Raw genomic sequence first — 26,953 nt, forward strand, 5'->3', positions numbered from 1 at the left:
ATACTACTTTGTTGTAGGTTTGGAGACTTAATTTCAGAGAAGATTTACTACATACAAATCATTTATATGGCTATACTCACGTATAAATTCTAATAAAAGGTTTGATAACCTAGCAAAACTTGTATTAAAATCAATGATTAATACGTGAGTAAAGCCATATAAATGTATCATACATAATAAATTGTCCTACCCTAATATCATTTTGATAATTGAAAAATTAGTTCAGTTTGTGAAATAATTGAATAATGGACCATAAATTCTACAAACAGAATTTAATTTGACAATTATAGGAAAACATTATCTAAATTTATATGTTTATAATGTTGTTGGGTTTTGATTGATGAAATTAAGCTCTATTGATACTACTTTATTGTAGGTTTGGAGTATTAATTTCAGAGAAGATTTACTATATACAAATCATTAATATGGCCATACTCCCGTATAAATTCTAATGAAAGTTTTGATAACCTAGCGAAACATGCATTAAAATCAATGATTAATATGTGAGTAAAGCCATATAAATGTATCATATATAATAAATTGTCCTACCCTAATATCATTTCGATAATTGAAAATGAATTTTACTTAGGTTGGTTTCAATTGTTGCATTTGATAAAGATTTATTACTAACTCCTTTAATATATCTAGTAGTAGATTCGATAACCTAGCAAAACTTACAGTTAGAATAAAAGTGTTACAAGGGAGAAAAAATCATACTGTCTAATATTTTGTTTATTATAATTACCACTGTATGAACTGAAGATAGAACATAAGAAAACACTTGAAAATATTACACCTGTATTTTTCACTAATTAATATTTGAGAAATATATTTATAACTATTATAACAAATTATTCACTTTTATGTGTTTTCTATTGCAATAATTATAATTCAAATTTTGATTCTTCTATTAATTAGAGGAAAAAATTATATAAATGCTTTATTTGTAATGAATAAGTCTGTGGGGTTAAATTTAAGTTGTTTCTCTAAATTAATATAATTTATTACAGGTTTATGTATGACTTTTACAGTTAGTCATTTCAAATCATTAAAAAAATTATACTGACAGAAATGTGACCTTTGTTGTTTTTTCAATAACCTCATCTTGTTTATGTCTTAGTTTGTTGTTGATTCATGAACGTGAATATTGCAATGCTTGTTTTAAATCTGTGACTGAAGCTTAAACAACATTTTCATAGCTGCATTTCATTTGTTATAATGATATTAATTATTTCCATTTCGATTTTTATTTTATCTTCATTTTCAGTAGCATGTTTAGAAATAATATGGTAGCTGAAACGATAATTTTTATATATTGGTTAGCATAAATATTTAATCTATAACTTAGCTTGTTTAGCTTGGAACTTTAGTATTTACAGAAAGTAATATATGTACTAAAGGTAATTTACAGAATTTATATTATGAATATGACAAATATAAATTTGTTACTGAAAATTGTTAGAAGGTTAAGAGTGTAGACCAATACGCAATTATGTGGTCTATTGGAATTATGAGTGTTTTAATTTTATAATAATTATATTAGGGAAGAGGGCACTTTGTTTTCATCAAGATGAATTTAAACTGTCACCATGCATAATTTTTGTACATGTGGCACCCTACGGCAATAACAATATGTCTAAGTAAATAATATTGCTATCAACTACTTATTAATAGATTAAATTATCCGATTGTATCCCAATTATAAACTTCACGAGACTAAGCACAATAAAATTAAAATTATAGTACATACATATTATACGTTTATTTTCATCATTTTTCCTTTTATTATATCTCAAGTACTCTAACCTACTGATACATCAGTTAGAATTGATAATACTAACTTGAATCGTAGTGAAAAATTGTTTTTATTATATAATAGTGATGTTGATCAAAAAATTCATCAACTTACGAATTCGATAGTAATATATCTGAACTCATATGGGGTTGATGATGAAGATGAATATCTTGATCAAAATATTTATGGTCATATTAATACTTCTTACGATGGTATGGCAGGTAATAATTAGACAGACAATTTTAATGAGCCACGTAATATCAACACATATAATCGAGCATATAATATAACATTCAATCTTAATGATTTACCAGTTAGATTAACCTTGACCTTATGGGACATTGTCTTTAGCTAGTTCATTTATGTTTTTCCTTATTTTTTTATGAAGAAATTATTAAGTTAATGGTGGTTGAAACTAACATATATACAAATGATAAATTCAGTGAATTAGGTTTAAGTTAAAACGTTAGAGTAAAAAATAAGGAGGATTTTGATTAAAAAGAAATGAATTAACTTTATGGTATTATTATAAGGTTTAGGGCTAGTTAAAATGCCTAGTATTATCCACTATTGGAGTTACAGTAAACTGTACAATAGTTTTATTTCTTTAAAATTTTATATATGTCTGGTTAGTCTATAAAATCTTTGAAAACATCAAGGTGCAAATCATGTTACAGTTAACTGGCAAAAATTGAAGCTTATCTAAAAATTAAATATTTTGAATTATAGAAATTTATAAACATTTTTAGGAATACAAACTGCAAAAAAAAAAAAAAAATGAATAAACACAAGACGTAATGAGTGTGATCAACATTCTTGTAGGGTATGTTTTTTTAACGCTTACAAAACAAGAAAATTTAAGTAAATACTTGTATATATTTTTCTTTTTCTCATCATAACTTAATTTAGTGTACTTTTGAAGTTTAAAACAAACAAGCAGCTTTTTATATAGTTTTAGTTTAACAAGGGTGAAAATATGTTGGAAAATAGGTACAGTGAAATTTTAATTTTAATTAAAATTATATAAGTATATTTAAAGTGTTTAAAAAATTGTGATATTTTTAATGTAACCAAATAAAATAGTTCTAGGAGGCCATAAAATCAATTTCTTGAACATGTACACATTTCTGTGATTGATCTGTATACATGGCATAAAAGTCGAACACAGTACGAGTACAATATTTTGTACTAAAAATCAAATGTCATATTTAGGTGTGTGCATTTTGTAGTAGTATTCATAGCTTTTGTGGCAATCACGGTAGATTATAGAGGTATACGCACGACTATCAAAATTGTGTCCCGAGAAATATGTTTTAAGAAGGTTCTCACTGCTAGATTGCGTATCAGTCTTTTGGCCCTAACTAAAATGTTTATTTATATTAATATTATAGGTAGGTACGTATTATATTTTGTCTACAATGAAATATAAATTATATTTTATATTGTAATACATTTTTCAACATAACAAAATCAAAGTATAATAATAAATTGTTTATTTATTTGAATGTTTTCAATTGTTTTTGTGTAAAATAGTTAAGTGTTTTATAGTATATTGCAAATCTGGTTATGCAACTTGCAAGGATAAGGAAAATAAACCATTAAAATATAATCATAATATACATTTTGAAATGATAATTATTGGATACATCCAATGGTTAAATTTAAAAAAAAAAATTACAGTGGTGCAAAAATTATAAGAATTGTATGTAACTGCAGATACCTAATTATATACCTACCTACCTACCTTATTGACTAGAATATAATTAAAGGGGTACCTATGTTTAAATATTATTAAAAGAGAAGACTTCAACCTCCCCAATTCAAGCACTGGTTACATATGGTTTAGAGTTTTATAATATAATTTATCATATTAGGTTTCAATGTTTAAAGCTCCTAGGTACAAAAAAACCAGATTTTGATAAATGTAAAAAAGCTATACCAAAAAGGGATATTGAACTAAGCACAAATTCATTTGTTTGTTCAAAGCACTTCAAAGAAGAAGAAATTATATGGTTTTGGAGTTCTGGAGAGGGAGACTCACAAATAAAAGTATTTAATAATAATAATAAATTAATAATATAATATATGTTCTTAATATTTGTTTTATTTAATTTAACAATCTATGCATTAACTAAAAAAATCATGTTAAATTAAGTACCAATATATTTACATAAATATTATTAAATAATAAAAGACACTGTAACGAAGCTAGTTATAGCTATTCCAGTTAATACAATTATCCATAAATATTTTTTCATTAATTTATTGTAAATAGGTATTTATTATAAAATATTTTCTTTGATCACAAAGTAAAAATATATCTTTTTAAATATATTTTTTGACAGGCGCAATTAAAAAAGCCAAAATTATTGAATGGAGCAATTCCTTCTATATTTCCAGGATGCCCTATATCGTGCATACCAAAAATTTTAAAAAATAGGAAAAGTCCTAAAAAAAGAGTCCACAATCTTAAAAATTGATCATGAACAAAAAAATAATTAGTGCTAAATCATACAGTATATTATCAGGTAGGTACAATAATTTATTTTTTGCTCATAACATGAAAATATATTTAGATATTATATTATGTATAATTTTACAATTTTAAATTCATTCTGCATTTAATTGTCTATTCTGCATTTAAAAATATTTATTTAATGAAAATTTATTAATATTAAACGATAACTTTCAACATAGTAATCCAAAAAATTGCTTTATAATTGTGCATGCAAGAACAATTTAGTGGGTAGTTCTAACAAAAATTAATTACTTTTATATCATTTTTTTTAAAATTTTTATTGACTTATTATGTATGTAAATATTATTTATAAAGAACAAGCTGATATTCTAGCACTGTCCATTATTATTTATTGATTTTATAATTTTACCTTAATTTGTTAATGTGTATATTTAATCTAGTATAACGTCAAATTTATAATACATGTACAATTTTGTTTTTGATGAGGTTTTGTTCTTTTATTGTATGAAATCTGTATTTCAAGCATGAAAATTAGGGCCAAAAGACTGCAGCGTGATCTACCGGCAAACCTGCGAATAAAACACATCCACTGGGACAATTGTTTGCATTATGAATATATGGCCGTGCATATACCTCTATAATCTACCGTGGTGGCAATGAACAAAAAATCACATTACAGTTAACAGGTTAAAGACGGTCTATACAAAATTACGAAGACAACAAATAAAATAGCAACTAGTATCACAAGACAATCAGGTACTCTAATAAGATTACTAATAAAATACTCACCATTGAAGATTGTTTTACAATCAAAATCTAGTCTCAATTAAGTTTATTCATCAATATGTTTTTGTATGACATCATTTTCTTGTTTGATATATACATTTACATCCAATCAAACACCAATTCTCCAAATGTTGATTCACTGGATGAGCAAAATTTTTTCAATGAATTATTGTAGTTGTACTTTGTCATTCCGATTAATCATAATTGTAAATGAAATACCTATATATCATTTTAGAATATATTTAGTATGTATGATGTTCAAATATAATAGTTATTCCATACAATATTAAAATTAATCGCTGATTATTAGTTATCACTGGTGTGACGGTATAGATCTTTTCAGTTAGTTTATAAGTATCCATATCTAAAAAAAAAAAATATGAAAATAAACATCAATAATGAACTTTGAAGAAGTTAGTTTGGCATATAAAATTAAGGTACTTTTCTGTTATCCCTACTACCGTTCGATGCTCCTACCGCATGACGTTTTATTGATAATTTTGATGACTGTTGTTTTACATTATAATAACTTTCCAATGCTGTGTTAATTTTAGAATTTTAGAATTTTTAATTTGACGTTTTGTGATAATTTTGATGATTTTATGTTTTATACACGATTTAAGTTAGTACTATTTTAAATCGTGGTTTTATACCATAACTCTCCTGTGATAATTTATGTGATTGCTGATAGTAACCGTTATCCTAATATACATTGTTACATTTATAACGTTTATTATGTATTAAAATACGGTACTATCTGGATAGTACTAAAGTAGTCAAAATAACAGAATTGAATAGTCGCGGAATCAGCTAGATAGTCGAGATAACAGAATTGAAAGTCGCGTTAGTAGGGGCAACAGAAAAGTACTAATTAATATTAATGAAATTAACCAGCTTTGGTACAATATTTTTTGATACCACAATAATATGATAAATTGATAAGATTAGCGATGTTAAGTGTTGAATAGTCAGGCATCGGGTTAGTACTCAAAAAATGTTACATTTAAAAACAGCAAAATAATAACAAAAAATTGCATATTTAAATTATTTTCAAGGAGGATAATAACCAGTAAAAAGTAAAAAGTTTAGATATTTATTTATAAAATACAATTTAATTTGTAATTAAAATGCAATATAGGAGTAATAGGTAACTGGAGTCAAACAGGACAATTATTCTAAATAAAACCAATTTATTTAATTTTAACACTATAGTCACTAGTGATTAAATATACAGACTATATTTTGTGGTTGTACTGTAGAATAGAAAAGCTTTCTTGGGTGTAAATTTTAAATCATTAATAAATAGTAAAATTAATATTGGAGCCAAGTGTGACCTTTGAGGAATACCAAATGGGATAAAAAATGATTCAAATTAAAAATCACTTAAGTGACATTTTGTTTCTTATTCAATTCAAAGGATGACATTTTAGATAAAAAGTGGTTACAGTGCTCGAATTGAGAATTATTAAGAGGACACCACACCCGTATTTGTTGTCTTAGTCTTAGGTATATATGCGTAATATAGCAAATGTACGGTCAGCAGTTCATGTTTTATTCCATCAGCTTAAGAATTAGAGTGAACAGACCTATCGAAAACTTGATGGTAAGAAGATTTAAAGATAAAAAAATATTTTGTATTTAGCTTTTAAACCAAGGACTTTCATTCCACCTGGCCTCAGGCCTGTAGTGATCACGTCGCCTACAGGTATCAGTAGTCAAGGATGATGGTTGGAAGGTGACTCTTGAGTTAATTACACAACGTAGAATTCTTCTTAATTAGATTAATTGTTTATTTATTGTGATAAAACATATATTTATTTATAACATGAAAGCTGAATGTAAGTTAAGTATTCTGAATGATAGAATAAATTCGGTTTGATTCGAATATTTTCTAAGTTCAGAATATTGTTTATAAGAAATTTTCTAAGTCCAATGAATTAAATTAAACAACAGACTGGCGTGAAGGTGCTCTGGCTAGTCTGGTCAAGTCGCGTCTGAATACAGGCCGTTTCGGGGTCCCTTATATAGTGCTACCCTCTACTCCCCATAGTCTACTTGCTCTTGTCGCTGTTCTCACGGATGTGGTAAAGTTATCTAGATTGACGGAAATGCCACTCGCCCACGTACGAGCTAAATGCGTATCCCATGCGGCTACAGACTTCGATAATTTATATTATTATTAACATTATTATTATTATGAAAAAATATACATTATAATAATACATTATGACATTGTTTCTTGTAACTTTTGTAATGATGCATAATCCCACATCCTGTGCACACCTATCAACGATCTTTCATAGTCGTCTAACCACATGATTACATGTTGCCCTAACGTTAATGATTTCCACGAGATGCTTTCTCTCTTATAATTACAAAGTTGGTCGCATCCTACCCTATCTTGGTTCGGCTGGTACCTAGTTGACCGTGAACTAGACAATGCGGGACGCTAGTCCATAGCAGGCCCGTTCAACATGGACGCGACGTATCATACGCGCGCGTTTTTAATTTACATTGATTAAGTTCATACGCGTCATACTGGCAAGGGAAACGCGTCATCGCCGAAGTGGCGCGTATAATATATGTCCATGTGAAACGGGCTTCACAATCACTCACACACATGCCCTATTGTACACTTATAAAATTGTTGTTTATTCAAAAATCTAAAATAACCCCATAATTTAACTATTTATATTTTGGAAATTGTTTACAATAAAAAAAAATTTGTCGTTGAAAGGCCGCATACAAAAACAGACCAAATTTTAAATATACTGTCTAACATTTACATTTTCCTAATTTCATATATTCAGTCACTAAAAAAGTAATTTGTTCAATGACAAGAAGCGAGTGAATTACGCCAAATGTAAATCACTAAACGTCATATTATATAACGTACGAGATTACTTACCCATAAGAAGTACACCGGACACAGCCAACGATCACGAGTTACGACTTCGATTGTCGATGAATAGTTACAGACGTTACAGTTGTTACTATTGTCCAATTATAGGGTAAACGATAAATTAAAATATAAAATATAATTTTGTTTTTAATTTACATTTTTTCCTCGACTTATAAATCATAATGAAAGAGAGAGTACTCGACTAAACTTAACAGTGAAATAGACAATAATGAAACAACTAACAAACACTTAAAACATTACTCAGTTAACCTAACTTAGTAACTTATGACTAGGCGTCCAAACCATCGGTCGTCAGTAAGTTCGTCACCGATAATCGAGGCACCGGGCATCGTTGTCTCACTTGCCCAACAAAAGATCATCGTTGACTTTTAGATTTCAGACCACAACCGAGGTTCAGAGAAAGAGATGTAATGTAGAGAAGATAAGGTGATACTAATCACAGAATTCCGCATACCATACCCTCCCTAACACGCGGTCGACGTTATCAGTCAACACGCGTCAGTGATAACATTAATTCGTTTGTGTGGCTATGGGTGTTATATAAATACATAATATTACTTTTTATCTATCCATTCTATCCGCCCATCAGTCATCGCAACATTAGGAACATAATACAATAATCCGTCAAGGCCAGGTGTGAGTAAGTTCATTGTAAACAACGATTATTATTATTATTAAACAAGTGACAATATGTTGTCATCGGTGACAGGAGAGTGTTTGTTGATTATTCAACGTCGCCTGATAAAAATATAAATCTCGCACTCTTTAGTCTGCACGCCAGCTCCGCAGTTCCATTCCCTATTCCCTCACCATCGCCGACGCCGCCTCAAACTTTAGCCGACAAACAGACGACGGTTAATAAAAAAAGTTTTGTGTCCAACAAAGTGCATACTACCAACGCTTGCCGTGGCACTGTCAGCCAAGATAATAAACGTTACACGATAATAATTATATTATATCTTCTATACATTTTATACATGTGTAATGATTATATAAAAAATAGTTAAAAATGTTATAACGTTTAGCACTATTTCATTGAACGTATTTGTGTAATCTTCATGTTTATTGACGAAAGCATCTGCTTGTTACAAATCATGGGCAATTGGACTAGTTGTTGCTCGTACAGCAGTCCCCTGTCTAGGCGTAAGGATGCAAATGGCGCTATAAATGAATTCGCGCAAGAGGGCGAGGAAAGTGTTGGCAACTTACAGCATATTAGTGAACGCGAGCAAGACGACTGGAATACTGACCCATCTGTCCATCCAAAAGTTGCTACAATATTTCTAGAAAGATCAAAAGTTGAAAGTAAGTTTTATATCTAAGCCTTACTTACTGTATATTTTCAATTTATTTTACTTGGTTGTTATTACAATGAAATGACTACCCAAACACAGTTCAAGTCTTAAAATATAAGTTTGTAATTCAATTCAATATTATAATATAATATTAATATTATATTGTTATTAAGTATACCCAATAAAATATTAAATAACTACTTATTAGTAATATTGCCTTTTTTTTCTTCAAATAGGTGCCTACAATTTACAAGTGACTTTTAAATACATATTTTAGTTTCTTAATAATAAGATTAGTATTTATTTTTTGTGTTTTAAGTTTGAAACTACCTTAAGAAATTTTAATCATCTTACCCTTTCATAAGTATTTCTAGTTCATCTAGTAACTTTTTTACCTAATGGTAGACAATTTATTTTGTCTTAAACAATGTAAATTTGCAGTATATATTTATCATAATAAACATTTAATTGATTATTTTAAATGTTAATGAATTTACTCAATAATACATTTTGTTTTCAATTCAATATATAATGATATTGGTACCTATTTTTATATAAACACATTTTTTTTTTCAGATGGTTTAACAAGAAAACAAAGTCAGTCTCAGGTTTGTTTGTTTACATTATTTAGTATTGACATCTAATTGATTACAAAATACAAATCATAATAATACCTAATATTTGTTCTAAATATTAAATTTCATTATTGGCTATAGTGTTGTTATTACAATAACTTTATTTATTTTGTACTTTTTTAATTGTTTTACAGATTGTAGACTTCAGATCTCTAAAAAAAAGTAGTTCATGTTCAACTATATATTTAGATGATAGTACAGTATCTCAACCTAATTTAAAAAATACAGTTAAATGCGTAGCACTTGCAATCTACTATCATATAAAAAATAGAACTTCTGAAAGACAAATTGAAATTTTTGATGAAAAATTACATCCTTTAACTGTAAGTATGAATTTAATGAACATACATTAACTTTTATGTTACTTTTGAGCAGCTTTTAACTGTGTTAATTTAAATATTTTATTTGAATTATTAGAGAGATAGAGTACCTGATAATTATGATGTTCATAGTCCAGAACATCGCCATATATATAAATTTGTTCGAACATTATTTAACGCTGCACAATTAACTGCTGAATGTGCTATTATAACATTAGTTTATTTAGAAAGGTAAAGTTTTTATTTTCATTGTTTCAATATTTTATTTTATTCATTAATTAAAAAAAAAAAAATTATAGGTTATTAACTTATGCCGAAGTTGATATAACACCTGCCAATTGGAAGAGAATTGTTCTTGGAGCAATTTTGTTGGCTTCAAAAGTATGGGATGATCAAGCTGTATGGAATGTAGATTATTGTCAAATTCTTAAAGATATTACAGTAGAAGATATGTATGTGCAATTTAAATTAATATTTTTAACTTCAGGTTTTAAAACTTATTATTTCTAGTACATTTAGGTTATTGCGGTTATAATGTACTAATATTTCATAAATGCAACTTCTTAATGCATTACATTTTTTATTGGGTAACACTGCACTTAATATTAATACTGAAGCTGTAGAGATTAACAAAAAAAAAGTTATCAATCTATTAAATTTTTCCAAATCTTTGTAGTTACATAATATTATTTATAAACCCATTAAATATTTAAACCAAAAAAAAATTATTGCTCATCATCTATCACCAATATACGTTTAAAAAAAATGTATATATTATTTTAAACTGAACATTTTCACTTATCAACATTATATTTTAATAAAACATAAAACGATCAAGCTTAATTTTAACATAACAATTGGGGAGCCTATAAAGACATAACACTATACTATATTCAAACAGTTATTCAAAGCTTAGCAGTATGTTTCTGTGTAATATACAATTATTTGCTACGACACAAAAGTTAATGTAAGAAAATTTATTCATAATATGTACATACTGGGATGTAATAAATCATATTACAGATAGAGTTCTGCTTATTATGATCACATTGGTACATATCATTTTGATCCTAAAGTAGTTGATTCCCTAAATCATTTTTTTTTCTTTTATTTTTTTTTAAATTTGATCTAAGTGAATTGTAATTCAATTTCCATAAAAACCTGAAATGAAAACCCATATATTATATAATTTAACGAAACTGTTTTTTCCATCAACATCAATTTAATTAAAAATTTAAAAATTTTGTTTAATATGAGTCGGAGAGTTTTTAAAATTAACTTTGCTAACATTTTTCCAAATTATCGAAATAGTTCACTTTTTTCATTTATTTATTTATTTTATGTTTGCTTGTTGCTTTGTAAGAAAAATTTTGGTACTTGTTTGTGATTGTCATGATAGTACACTATATAAAAATTTTTAACAGTAAGTATAATTGCCATACCTATTAAATGATAGGATGTATATTAATACACTGATAAGTATGAAAAGACAATTTAATTGTATACTTATACCTATTCCAGTTCTTTGTTTCCTTACATAATCAGTTTGTTATATAACATAATTAAATATGTTTATTTAAAAAATTCAATTATCAAGTACATAATGATTCTAATAAATGGTCAATTTAATATTAGTAACATACAATTTATTCCAATAAATTGTATTAGTAACATACAATTTATTCCAATAAATTGTTGATTCTATAAACCAGTGATCTCATTAAGCATAACTTACTGTTTCCATATGATATATTTAAATTTAATTTATAGTATTAATAATTTTAATTTAAAATTAGTATTAAGTGTCATGGTCCAAACATATAATAGTCATTATTTAACTATATCGTTGTTTAGATAATTAATAACCATACTTCCTACAAATTAGTAATAAAAATAACAGTGATAGTTTCATCTTGAAAAAATTTTTAACAATTGAAATAATATTTTATATTGAAATGTAAAAATTATTTTTTAATAAATGTTAATTTTACTTAGGAATGAATTAGAACGGCAATTCCTTGAGATGCTACAATTCAACATTAATGTTCCATCTAGTGTTTATGCCAAATATTATTTTGATCTACGTTCGTTGGCTGAAGACAATGAATTGACATTTCCCGCAGAACCATTAAGTAAAGAACGAGCTAAAAAACTAGAAGCAATGTCTAGAGTATTTGAAGATAAGATAACGGCTGAATTTTTAAAAAATGGTATAAAGAAGTGGTCTAGTCTAGATAATGTAAGCAGTAATACAGTTGCTCGTAAAAGTGTTGCTATATTATCTTAAAAAGAAACTAAAATGTTTTTGCATTTGTAAAAAGAATGTAACGTCACCGATATTGTGATTATTTTTAGAATTAATGTTTTAAGTTACTATAGTTATAAGACTTTTACTTTCTCCATATACTTTAAATCTAGTGTTTTTATTGATTTAGTTTTTAATTTTATGGATATATTTTATTTGTTAGTATACAACTATAGATTAGACTTATTATGAGATTTATTGTTTTGTATATTTTCAACACTAAATTATTTTTAATAATCAAAATTACCAAACAATAATGAATTTAGTCAAAAACGTACCATATTAGGTTAAAAAAAATTAAATAACAGAATAATAGCATTTTATTGTTTAATTACATGCCATAATATAAGTTTTAGGTAATCATGTTTAGTTTTCATTAAGCATTTCTATCAATTCTTTTGGAATGTCTTTCGTTTCAATTAATTTCATTAGCTTTTAAAACTACTAATAAACCCTGGAATATTCTACATTGAGAAACTGCTTTATTAAACATCATATTTTATGATGTATTTATATATTGTTTAGTTAATTTAAATACTATAACTATAATATATTTCATTTTATCTATCAAACGTATTCTATTTGTAGAAATATTATTACAACTTCAGTTTGTATAATAAATGCATCAGGTAACTGATGTGTAGTCAAAACATATGTTTGTTGTGTTTAAATGACTTAATGTATTTTTCTACTTTTACATTTTTTCAATTAAAATTGGATTTCTGACAGCATTTGCATATTTTTTTAATAGATATATATGCTCACTTTTATATGACGGTATTAATTATATATTATATTAAAACATATTATTATTTTTTTTGAGAGATATTTTTTTAAGAATATTACTATGTGTAAAACAATTATAATTTGATGACTATCAATAAATGACACAATTACTATAATTTTAAATAATTTTTTAACATTATAACAAATACATTAAATAAAATATTTTACATTCCTTTTTAATATTCATATTTTTTTTTTATCTCTTGATATTTTATCATATTATTTATTGTTAGTTACAAAATTATGAAACATACCTATAACCTATAATTTCAATCTTTATTATTTTATTTTATTTTTTCTGTAGAAATTAAAATGTAAGTTGTGTTACATTTATATTACAGTGTTAATAAAAGTAATAATAGAAATTAAAAAAATTGTGTTTGTATTTCATGTATTTAATTTTTTTTAATCAATCAACCATTTGTAAAATTTGGTTTGTAAAAAATAAAAAATAGATTATCCTAGATTTGAAACAACACCATATTTTATGTCATTATAAAAAACATAGCATATCAATGTTTAATTAAATAAATAAATTTCTACATTAAAATTAATCATTCATTATGAAGATAGATATGGTGAAATAACTATTTTTAGTTAATATTCTATAATACCTATTAAAAGTGTATATCACTTAATTGATTCAATATTTTGTTTTAAATAGTTAAACATTATCTCATTTCGCGGTTCATAAAAGGTAAAATTATTTAATTATATGAGACATATTGTTTTTATATAACCTCATAATACTTGAAATTATTAGTATAAAATAAAATTGTAGGGTTAAACTTAAATTAATTTTCAATAGAAAAAACAAATAATAAACATTTATATTATATGGTAATAAAGTGATATAAATAAAAACTAAAAATAATTGATTTAACTAAAAATTAATTTTCAGCTATGTAAAATGAATTATCAAAATGATAATCATTAGTCATTACCGTCATTTAGTTCTGATCGTTCCAACTAGGACCAAAAACAAGAAAAATTTTAACATAGTATATTTTTTTTAAATGCATAAATTATATAGGTGTTTATTAAATTCATTTTTATTATTATTTTAAGTGTGTACCAAAAATCAACAATATTTATTTTGATAATAATTACATGTATTGATGTATGTACTTACATATTTTCAAACATTTTTATATTGTTTATGCGATCGATTTATTTTTTTGAAATTAACTACAATTTGAGTGAATGATTAAAGTGTTGTTCAGTTAAAAACTATAAAGTCTCGCATGTTATGTAAATTATTGATGTCATATTAAAGTCTAGCATATCTATAATCTTTTTTTCTTTTACACTTTTTGTGTATATATATAAAAGTTAACCCTATTAAATCAATTTATACATATACATTAACATGCTATCTTGACACAAATGACATAAATGATAATAATAAATGAATAAATATAATCTAATCTAATTTAAGCCATATCGTATTTATACCTACTCGTATATTATGTCCATTAGACCACTTTTTAGTCTATCAATATATAGGATATCAGTGGCGTAGCCAGGGGGAGGGCTGCAGCCCCCCCCCCCCCCCCCCGGAAAAAAATCCTGGTTACGCCGCTGATAGGATTATATATATTAGGTAAGTATACCTATAAATAAAAACACTAGTAAGATTAGATATGTTATTATGTTATTATTTAATGTTTAATTTAAAATATGTAGCTAACCTTCTTTTATTGGATATGAAATATTCTACGTAATAAATCAAACAAGATCAATTTCATTACTATAAAGCTGTATTAAGCCAAATAGGATTATAATTATCAAACAAAAAAATTATATAGCACAGTTATACATGGTAGATGCTTTAGGTGAGTATACTTACCATAAGAAGTAGGTATATTGTATAACGTTGTACGTGGATAATCACTATATTAATAACAATTTATAAAATATAACAACGATCAACGGCACTTATTACCAGCATCAATCGTAGTCGTGTTGATTAATGATTCTTTCTTCATCCTCGTCTGATGCAGAAAACAGTCGCAGGGCGTTGATCTTCTTACTAGTCCGATTTTCCTTCCTCTTGTTAACTATTGAGAAGTATGTCAGTTCGTCCTCACGTGTTGGATCTCTGATTTCTTTGGCCATGCCGATTTCGTCCTGATAGGGATCGGATGGCTGATATCCACTCAATGACTGGACCGTGAAACTAAAAGCATCCCATTTGATGCCCCAACCGTGATACGTGTAATCCGAAACGCTGTTCGCGGCAAAATATTGAAAACAATATACTTAAATACAAACCAAAACGGAATCGACCTCATTATATATGAATGTGCATCATAATTTTTAACTATATATTACTTTTCACGCGCAACTGCGTGTGCTCCTGGCCAAAGATTAGACCTGATGGTCGCATAAGTGTTCGTGTGGTCAAACCGATTAGTCAATTCGAATTTCCATGGTGGCATCTCACCCATATAAGCGTCGTTAGACAGGTTTCCAAATATGTCTAGATGATCACCATCTCCTTTACCGGTTTTTATGTTCATCCTAACCTTACAACCGTATTCAATTCTCTCCGAATTCTGAGCAATGTTATTTTATTAAATTATTACGCATATCATTATTGGATTTTATGTACTAAATCTATATAAGTTCTATAAAATAAGGTCGTAACGATGTATTTCCCAACTACATCTATATATGTTTATATTATATATATACAAATTACCTGCAATATATTATATTTTACGATATTATTATAATCGATTATCAATTTATATCAGTAAATCGGTCGATAAATATTACTTGTTGTAAGTCTTCACCGGACTCTATAATATTGGTCCACGCTTTAGTCACTCCTTTTTCCGATATCAAGGGAGTGTGATGTACCCAGTTGCTCGGATCCAATAAATCATATACTGACAAAGGATTGTAATCCACGTTCACTATATACTCATGAATCCCTAGAAACGTAATGCAAGTGCCTATTTTTATATAAGTTGAGTACGATTAAGGCATCTTAATATTTTATTTGTTCTAACAGATAAACATCAAAACATAAAAAATTATACGATCATAACTTTCAAAAATATAGTTCCTATGCAATAATATATAATATGCTTAAAAAAGCAATATCTATACTTCGTAATGAAAACATTAGTGACCTTTATTATGACTACTTTATAGGCAACAATAACGAAACATCGACACAACATAATATCCAATTGTAATGATAGAATCAAAAACTATATACTTACAAAGTGGTAAGTGAAATAGATAAATTGTTTAGTATTCACTAATGTTAGGTACGTACCTAATGTCTATTATTGACTATATAGTTTAAAATAAACTTAATAATACTGATACGATAAAGGTCAAAGGACACTTGAAAACGATGAGCATCACGAGTTATTGCAGTAAGACTGACGTCGATAATCGATATATGTATATATTTTTTATTTCCCGTTACAACTTACAGTACTTTGTTAATCTCATATACCTACTACGTTTATATGAAGGCGTTAAAACGCTCGCTTTATGTAGTTTAAGAATTTAAAACCGATTTAATTTCAAACCTATTTAATGCCATCATATAAACGTAGTAATACAGTAATTTGGTGTAACTAATATAACAACTAACTTGGTGGGTTGCAGCGCAGGACAACTACCATATTATCCACTTAATAGTTAATACTTACAGTCATAAAACTTTACGAACATTATTAAATTAAGCACCTATCATTATAAATGAATATCAATCATTTTTCAGTACCCAACTTGGCCCAAGTTACTTGGGGCATATAACGTCCAAAGAAAATGACTTATAATATGACATATGACTTTTTAGATACAAAAAGTGACGTAAATTATTTAAATTAAGAAGGTAAAGAGTAACGTGAGTGAAAGTGTAAAGGGCGGGAATTAAATAAATAATAATTTTAATAATATTATTACAGTTGTACTAAAACAGATATGAAAATAATACGTTAACTAAAAAAAAAATAGGAAAAAGCATAATATATAATTAATTAATGAAATGAAAGCTATTTACCAATAACCTGTCTCATCATGACATAATATACATAAAGACTTACTTATATTATTATAATAAGTGCTTTATGCACTATCAATCATAAATTATGGTAAAAATTACATATACCATATACGGTTATTCAAGAATATTGTTTTACATAATAATACAATCTACAAGTTAAGTAATTAAAAAACAAGAAAGAATAGGTGTAACCGTTCTGCTGTACAGTAGGTATACCTACTTATACAGGATGTCATGTGAGAATATACCAATTAGCGGTAGAGGGGCACTCGCCGTCCGGATAAAAAACAGTTTTTTTCCGTTTTATCTATAAACTTAAAGATGTATTAAAAATCTGATTAATAAAAATGAAATGTTGAAAGATCAAAATTTTCAGCAAAATAAACTCTATGATATAGCATAACGGTGTCAGTAAGAAAAGGTTCGTGATATAATTAAGTAGGTAAATATATTGGTAATATCACAAAATTCATTTATAAAAAAATTTCCGTTTTTCTTAATTTTTTTTTTTTGTTTCTCCCGATTGTTTTGACAAGTATAGAAAATTTGTAATCTTAGTCCTCTAAAATAGGTACCAAAAGGTTTCAAATAACTGAACTAAAAGATATTAAAATTGTAAATCAAAGCATTTTTTCTACCATAAATCGTGTACATACCTACATACTACACATATACTAAATTAATGGGAGTTACTGTTAATATTTTTTGTGACATTTTTAATTATTTAAAAATAGCGATATGTTTTTTCAAAACTCTTTTGAGGCTATATTTGACCTATACTTGTATTATAATTTGAAATAGTTAAATATAATGTATTATTAATTATTATTAGCTACTTGTATTATAATTTATAATAATAAAAATATTTTTATATGTTAAGAATATGTAATATTTGCACATGGTTCCCAAATTTACGGAAACGTCTTTTCACAAAAATACATTTTGGAGGAAGCGGGAATCATACGTTTTTCGTTTTTGGCCTAAATCAAGGGACCAGTTTTTTGGCGGAAACGGGCGATGCCCAAATTACTAATCCACACGTCATTGAAAAATTAATAGACTTATAGACTCATCGTTTCAAACAGAAACTAATATAATAAGAATTATTCTAAACAATATAATAAGTATAGGAGTTAAAATTATTAAAGCTTTTAAAATTTTGAATACAATTCGTATTCGTAGGTAGATATTTAGTAATATTGCTAATTAATACCATTGATTAAATATAATCAATAAGTATATTACAATAATAAGTATATTTAATCAATGTTAATACATTATAATACTAATTAGTAATTGCTATATTAACCTGGCCTTCTAATATGGTTAAATAATATTTAGAACTCAGATTGATAGATGTAAAATATGTGAAAGATTTAAAAATCTTACATTTCTGTGACATCACTTTCGATTGAAAAGAGTTTAATTTTCTCCATTTATATGAATTTGAATTGTAGTCGAGTACAAAATAATCACAAGGTGATATTTGAGTGGCAGCTGTTATTCTTGCAATTTGAGCTCTGAGATAATGTTTTTCCAAACCTTGAAATAATGGATAAGATTCAACCTGTATATGTATAAGAAATTTCATTAGTAGGCAACTATCAAATATTTTCACACAGGCGATTAAAAAAATATATGTTTAACGACATAATTATTGTATTTTTACAGGTGTCTCCAAATCTCCTGTAAAATATCGTTTGATATTTCGTGATTGAATGATATGATGAGGCTTGATAAGTGGCAACTCAATCCATGAATCGTTCAATTGGTTCGTTACAAAGTACGACTAAATAATGAATATTATAAGAAAAGCGGGGAATTCGGCAAAACATAATATTACGAACCTTTTTGTTAGCTCCGAAACCAAATATTTCATGGGATAAATCATCATTATCGAATTCTGTGGATGGAAAGAAACATTCTACCGATTTCAGAGAATCGAAAGACTCTGACTCATCGTTGATATCTTTACTGATTGGAACGGACAATGTTGTTTTGGAAAAAAATAGATTTTCTTCTTCAGATAGTATATATTTTTCTAAGTCTACATCTTCTTGATTTTCATTTTCATTTTCATAATCATGTGATACTTCTTTTTTGTTAGCGTTAAATATTTCATTTAAAAGCTGCAACAAAATACCTACATTACAATGTATAATATTCAAATTGCAAACAAGTTTTCGTTAAGATAACACTATGTTTGTTTTTTTTTGTCTTTGTTTTAGAAGTAGGTATACAAAATGTATGCACTCAATAATACACGTTAGTAATTCACGTTAGCTTCATCGGTTTAAAAGTTAGAGTGAATCGACCTATTAAACTTAATGGTAACAACATTACCTATCTGTATTCATAAGTTGATATTTTAAGATAATTTAGTTTTAAGTGAGTTATGAGTATTTTTAAAATTGCAGCTTTCACATATTTTCTATATGCAAATTTACAAATTATACCTATATCTAGCTACTCATACAAAATAGAATTATCATAAAAAACCAAAGTACATATAGATATTGTTCTTACCTTTAAGTTTCATAATAGGTCTACTCTCTCTAATCTTTAGACATACGAAGCTAAACAACTAAACACTGAGCATATATTTTCTATGTTACACACTTGTGAGACGAAGACAACAAAATACAAATGCTAGTGCAGAGTCCTCTTGATGGAGATTTTTAAATCATTATAATTTAAAAAATATCCAAATTTTATAATATAGGACTTGAAAAATTAGAATAGTCAGTAAAATTTTTAGTGATTACCCTTAGTTTATATTCCAATTCTTTATTTTTCCAATCACACTCTAGGATGTAATAGTTACGTTTTAAGCCTATTATTTTACCCCAATACCTGGGAACATGAATATATATTCATAATAATTTTTGAACCAACAATAGACACCATTGTGCTAGAATTATCTAAAATATACCTAACCTAATATTTTTAAATTTTCCTAGTTGTGACATTTGGTCTATAGTTATCCCAATAAGGTGAGCTTCATCATTTGTTATACCACATCCTGCTTTATTGAACATGTTATTGATTTTTGATAAGTCTTGTACATTAATCTCATCTATATCTTTATTATATTGCATGTCATCATATTCACCTTCGACTTCATACCCATAGGATATACTACTTGTCTTATATTCTTTGATATTATATATGGTATCCTAAAATGTATCATGCTTGAAAAATGTTTACATTTTATCCCAAATTTAATGTAAATTAAATAATACTTTATATATTTCTATTGTTTTGCTATAGATATCAATGTCAATATTATTCAAAAAATTCAAATCAGGATCTGAATTTGTTGTCTGATATAGCATCTTAATATTTTCACTGTAGTATTCAAAATATGTTATTGGCTGTATAGGATTTTGAAATATAAACATATCTAATAATGTTTGGATATGTGTGTACCTATACAACAATTATGTACCATCTATAATACAATTCCAACTAGTCATAATTAGCAAATATTATACAAACTAATGCCGCAGTTTTCTTTTCTCATCATGTAAGACAATAAGTCACTGGATACAGATTTTAGCATAGAGTTTCTGCTTTTCATATTTGTAGTTTTTTTATTGGTTTTAGCTTTATGATTTATTTTTTTTAAAATATTAAACATTTAAAAAAATTTTTTCCTATTTGTATTAAATTGAATCTAAAATGAGAAAAAAAAGAAGACAAAGGTACATAGATGAAAATAATATAGCTTACAATGCTTACAAATAAAACTATTATGAGTTTTGTTGTCAAGGTACCTATTTAAATATTTACAAAATATTATATTGTGTTTGTATACATAAACATAATATGCTATACAGTCTAAATAAAGTAAAATAGGATTCAACATTAGTTTTGCTTGCTAAATAAATGATTTAACTACAACTCAAGCAACAAAATAACAATCAATTACCAAGTGTTAGTGATAATGGCTAATAACAGTTTTGAAAACTAAATATTTTGTTAATTTATTATTCCCATACTTTCATTGAGTAAACAGTATGTATAATAAAAAGTATCAACTGTAATTATAATATATTATGTTTATTGTATAGATAATAGGATGTATAATGGTTAAATGTCTGTAAAATCTATAGACATAATATTTTATATGTAATTTACTTATATTATAGAAATATTGATTCATATTCAATCGAAGAATAAATAATGACTTAAGAGGTAATATTTTACTATAGCCTACAAGTCAATTATAATAGTATATAAACATAAATTATATCATGTTTCCCAGGTACTTTTTTTTACAGAAACTGTTAGAATCAGTTAAGAGGACGCCACACTTGCATGTGTTGTCTCCGTCGCAAAAGTGCGTAACATAGCAAATTTTACGCTCAGCAGATCATGTTTATCTCCGTCAGTTTAATATTTAGAGAGAATTTACCTATTATGAAAATTAAAGGCAAGACTATTATCTAAGGCATCTCAAAGGCTTTTTATTATATTTTAATATTAAAGCAAGTTATGATTATTTTTAGATATACAAACAATTTACAATTTTGAGATATTCAAAATTTACTTTAAATTTAAAATATAATAAAAAACCTGTGAGATGTCCAGATAATAATCTTGCCTTTAATTTTTATAATAGGTCAATTCTTTTTAAATATTAAACTAACGGAGATAAATGTGATCTGCTGAACATAAAATTAGCTATGTTATGCATTCATACGACGGAGACAACAGAAGCAGGTGTGGAGTCCTCTTAAGAATAACAGAAATTACTATAGTAACTAAACTAAAATATACCAAGATATGTTTTAAAATAAAGTGACACAGTGGGAATCAGCCCTTCTAATTGGAACCGATTAGAAAGCGCTCCAATTAACATTTACATTAAAATATAAAACCTTCATATCAGATTATATTAAACTGCCGTTATTAAAAAAAAATTGTTTTATTGAAAATGTATATTTGGTACAGAATAGTATATGTGATAAGAAAAGTGGTATTTTGATTTCTTCATATCTAAAGCAGCTTCATTGTATAATCAATAATAAATTATACCTTAGTAGGTAGTGAAAAGTGAAATAATTGTTATAGTCCAAATATCAAACAATTAATCATTAAAGTACTTTAATTTTAGATTCTGAGTAAGGTAATGAATGTTTTGATCTTACAATATCATAAAAATTTTTGCTCAGTGATGAAAAAAATTATGAGGCCCATTCGATTCCTTTTGTATAGCAGAGAATTCCACTACTTTTAGCACTTTCCACTATTTATTTGTTAACTTTTATGGTTTTATATATATACATGTTATTCTAGTTAATAATATAATATTTAGAGATGTTGCAAACCATAACATTTAATGTTAGGTTTAAACCAAACCAAATTTTTCTTTAGAATAGTCAACTCAAATAGATCTATACACTTTTAATTGAACCCAAACCGAACTGAACTCTTCAAATATTTTATCAAACTCAAACCAAATATTTAAAAAGTTAAAATTACTTATAATTTTGTTATTTTACTTGAAATTTATTTTTATTTCTATAGTTGGCTCATCAAACTAAACTATTAGGTATTTGGTTTGGTTCGATTATTTGGAATTTCCAGTTTGAAAATCAAATAGTTTGTAACATGTTTAATACATTAATACCAGCAACCTCTATATATATCTACATTTTCATTTTGGATTTACTAAATCTCAACATTGTCATCATACTTTCATAAACATTTTATAATAAAAAAACAAAAACATCATATAGGTACATTTTTAAATATTATTATATTTGTATGAACATTGAACAATTAATTTACTATAGGTATAACACATTTTGAATAAGACCAATAAAATATATGACAAAATATTTCAAAATACATTCCAGATATATTTTACTAGGTAGATGAAAATATTATTAACTGGCAAGATTCAAAAATATCTTTGAACGATATTATTAAATTATGACATTTATGTACAAATTATATCACAAAAATGAATATTTATTTATAGTGACATACTTCATACTACTAAGCAAATACCATCAATATTTTGTTTGTATAATAAAAAGGTATTTATTTCTTAAACATTTAGAGATTGATATATTTTACGTGTATAAAATATTAATACTAATAATAACATTATTAAACATTATAATAATAGTAAATATGATTAACAATATTAGCCTATTTTATACTTAAATAATTTTTTTAGAAATTAATTCCAAAAACTGTTATAAAAACATGAAAATAATCGCTTATATATACATATTATATACTTTTAATATTTCATAAGTGCAAGATAGATATTTAATCAAATATTCAAATTTAACGATAATCATGTAAAAAATTTAAAAAAAGTTAAATAAACATTAAACACTAATATTAAAAACATTGATAATGCCGATACTTCAAGTCAAGTACATTATAAAAATTTAAAATATACAGAGATTTCTTTAAAAATAATTTATACATAACATAATGCTATTAAAATGTTACATACATAAACTTCATTCATATACAGGATTACAGGTATAAGATTTCTGGGACTTTTTAATTCATTATTTTGTTAGATTTAAACTAAATTAATTTTTAAAACTTATTATATATGAATAAAATAATAATGATAATAATATTGGTAAATCTCTGCTACCATCAAAATTAAAGTATGAAAATAACAAAAAATAAATAATAATGTATTAATATTACATAATTATTTAAATAAATACATACCTAACATCTCGCCTAATATTGAGTTATTAATATTGTATATTATTGTATAAAATGCTTTAGTTAACAAATTAAGGCATTTGAAGAAATTATTGAGAATATGTCAGATTTAAATAATTTTTTTAAAATTTAACAGTTGTTAACAAAAATTTAAAATATAACTTATATCTAATAATAATATAAAACTAAATAAATAATTTAAACAGGTAGTAATGTACAAGTACATTTTGGCAGGTAAGTATAGAAAAAAGTTATGAAATTTATATTTGTATCAATTTGTTTTTATTTAAATGAAAAATAATTAACATTTTATCTAGCATTACTAATAATGTTAGAACTATTTATATAACTATAGATATTGATATAAAATACAAATATAACTAAATGAGTTTATAAAAAGGAGATTAATTTTCTGAATCAAATATGCGTACCCTTACACGTTGCTTATAATGATACTCTTTTAAGTACGACTTTAACAATTTTGGAAGTTTCAATTGATTGACATCATCATAAGTAATTTGACTGCAAATAGCTGCACGGCATGTGTGTTGCAAAGAAAATGTGAAATTCCGATGTAACGGTATGGTCAGCATAGGTTCAAAGAACATACAGCAGGTAGGATCTTTATAATGTTCTATTAGCCCACAAACTGTAGATGATGCAAAAACACCAGGATCCCTTGAATCAAAACTAAAGAGATGATTCCACTGTTCAATTCGTGCATGTAAAGAACGACCATATTTCCTGAAGCTTACAGAAAACAAATACTCTTCTTGAGCCGAATCTCTAAGTAAAAAGGTGCCCTCAGGTTTATTTTCAAGCAATTTTTCTGCCTCATATCTATCCATTTTGCCCCAATAAAATGAACAATTTGTGATTTGAAGTAGATCAGGAACTAGGTAGTGAATGTAGTCAATGGATGTATGTATTCGATGGCTGTCATCCATATCATGTGGTGCAGTTAGAGCTGTAAGTGCAGCTCTATGGAATAATGAGGTTAAATTGTCTATAGTCATTTTGGGCAAACTAAATTCTACCAACTGTATGTGTAACCCAGGCCTAAATCCTGGTGGTGGTTCAATACCCTCTTGAATTTCTTTGGCTCGTTCTTTGTAAGCTCTGTCTTCAAAGTCTTCATTCATAAATTCTTCCCCACTAATATCTGAATGCAGATCCATGAGGCCTTCATCAAATGAAGGTAACACCAACTGGCTGTGACTTTCAAATGCATTGAACGCATTGAACGCACCTTCAAAGTCTAGCAAATCTTGCGATGTTTCATCCTCTTCATCTTGCTCTTCATATTCGACTGGTACAGGAGAAGGATCGAATACCACAACATTGTTGTCAATTTGATGATTATCTTCTGTGCGTTCATATCGTGTGCATACGCACGTCTCGCACTTTCCTTCGTTTGACTCGGGAACATTTTCAGGCGGATTGTAGCACTTATTCTTTGACTTTGGACGAGAACAGTTGAAACGTAACACCCAGTTGTTAAGCTTCTTGGAACCAGTCGTACTTTTTGATGACGATGACGACGACTGAGTGTTCTTGGACGCCATTGTTTCTATGCCGGATGCCACTGCTGACGCTTCAGAACCGTTCACATTCTGGTCGTTGCTGGATGTCGATGGCACATCGCTGTTGGAAACGTAAAGGTTCTCGAAATGCTGCTGGTCTCCAGTTACCGGGACTCCGTGCACTGCACAGACAGGAACGAAAGCTGTGGCCGGGGCGGACGTACGCGTACTGTTTCTGGCTCCCACCGTCGACCCGTCATTGTTTTTCGACGAGTCGGCATTCTTCCAAGGGAACACGTCGCCAAGGCTGCTCACTTTTTGTCCCATTTTCACGTCAATCTAAACACGTCATTTATCAGAAACGGATCGATCAATCTCACCGGAACACATCAGAGTAAAAAGAGAAAATGAACAGCGACCGCCGGACGCGAAATGGAGAATTCTCGAAATAAAAATGTCTTCCGGGACCGGATGTCGCGGTTGTTTGCTCAGTCGTTCGCGCGTGTGGTGTATTGGTGTCCGTCGGACAGCGGCGACAGCAGTGAGATCGAAAAACGGTAAGAAATTGTATAGGTAACTTACGAGTCAATACGAGAAAACGACCACTACGATAGTAATATCTTGTTCTTTTCGCTCACGACAACTTCCGTCCGTGATAACCGACGACGACAATTCTATGAACGACTAAAACATTTACATTTTATGCAGCTTACACATTTATTATTATTATTATTATTGTGTTTCTCTGTGCGTATCACCACTATCATCGTGCGATTTGCGTGTGCTGTAATATGTGCGCGTGCGTGTCGCTTTATGCCGCGCATGCGCGTCGCTTTGTGTTGTGCCGTGTCCGATCCCCGCGTCGGACGTCCTCGATGCTCGTAATGTTGCGCCGCGATAGCGTTGCTTTCACAGTTGTTTAGACAAGAGATGAATAGACATTAGTACATTACTTTTTATTTTTTTTTTTAATACTTATTGTTGGTGCGTCGGATCACATTAGGTATCCTAAGTTTACCTCCATGCATGTGATAAAATAACATGCTTGTTTACCATCCCTCCATACATACTGCAAAGTTTTTTTAACATCCGAATACGCGTATTCCATACAGGCATGTTGGTACAGGCAGTTTTTAATAATTATAAATTTATAACTTATAAGGTACCTAATATATTGCTATATCTACCTACATAGCCTTAACATTACGCACACAATTACACATGTCTTCTGTGTCAACACGTGACATTAAATTTAAATAACAAGCATATTATTTTAATATAATATAATTCATTATAATCTATGGGCAGACGGATAACTTAACAAGTAAACTTATTTTTGTTAGTTGAAGTAACTCAAATATAGTTAAAGTG

At 27.3% G+C, this 26,953-nt stretch overlaps 3 protein-coding genes and 1 long non-coding RNA gene across 4 annotated transcripts; 1 reads left to right on the plus strand and 3 right to left on the minus strand.

The window, feature by feature from the left end:
- Positions 1–781: 781 nt before the first annotated feature.
- On the minus strand, positions 782–8,343 carry LOC107168799 (uncharacterized). Its single transcript, XR_001506224.2, has 4 exons — positions 7,969–8,343; positions 5,343–5,424; positions 5,064–5,279; positions 782–1,293 (listed from the first exon to the last, which is right to left on the minus strand). It is a non-coding gene; the product is annotated as an uncharacterized LOC107168799 (long non-coding RNA).
- A 172-nt stretch (positions 8,344–8,515) lies between these two features.
- Positions 8,516–13,698, plus strand: CycY (cyclin Y). Its single transcript, XM_015518322.2, has 7 exons — positions 8,516–8,623; positions 8,693–9,288; positions 9,855–9,886; positions 10,048–10,236; positions 10,331–10,464; positions 10,533–10,685; positions 12,229–13,698. The coding sequence occupies exons 2-7, from the start codon at positions 9,042–9,044 to the stop codon at positions 12,518–12,520; spliced, it is 1,047 nt and encodes a 348-aa protein (XP_015373808.1). The 5' UTR covers positions 8,516–8,623; positions 8,693–9,041; the 3' UTR covers positions 12,521–13,698.
- Positions 13,699–15,066: 1,368 nt separating this feature from the next.
- On the minus strand, positions 15,067–20,994 carry LOC107168789 (radial spoke head protein 6 homolog A-like). The gene is made up of 10 exons (XM_015518313.2): positions 20,849–20,994; positions 20,597–20,783; positions 20,292–20,530; positions 20,120–20,207; positions 19,202–19,483; positions 19,024–19,143; positions 18,744–18,921; positions 16,106–16,263; positions 15,659–15,882; positions 15,067–15,554 (listed from the first exon to the last, which is right to left on the minus strand). The coding sequence occupies exons 1-10, from the start codon at positions 20,992–20,994 to the stop codon at positions 15,275–15,277; spliced, it is 1,902 nt and encodes a 633-aa protein (XP_015373799.2). The 3' UTR covers positions 15,067–15,274.
- Positions 20,995–23,099: 2,105 nt separating this feature from the next.
- Positions 23,100–26,333, minus strand: Socs36E (Suppressor of cytokine signaling at 36E). The gene has a single exon (XM_015518320.2). It carries the CDS (start codon positions 25,907–25,909, stop codon positions 24,464–24,466), a length of 1,446 nt encoding a protein of 481 aa, XP_015373806.1. The 5' UTR covers positions 25,910–26,333; the 3' UTR covers positions 23,100–24,463.
- Positions 26,334–26,953: the final 620 nt, after the last annotated feature.

Source organism: Diuraphis noxia, unplaced genomic scaffold (assembly GCF_037042655.1).
Source record: "Diuraphis noxia isolate RWA-SAM2 unplaced genomic scaffold, SU_Dnox_SAM2 contig0001, whole genome shotgun sequence".
Taxonomy (NCBI): Eukaryota; Metazoa; Arthropoda; class Insecta; order Hemiptera; family Aphididae; genus Diuraphis; species Diuraphis noxia.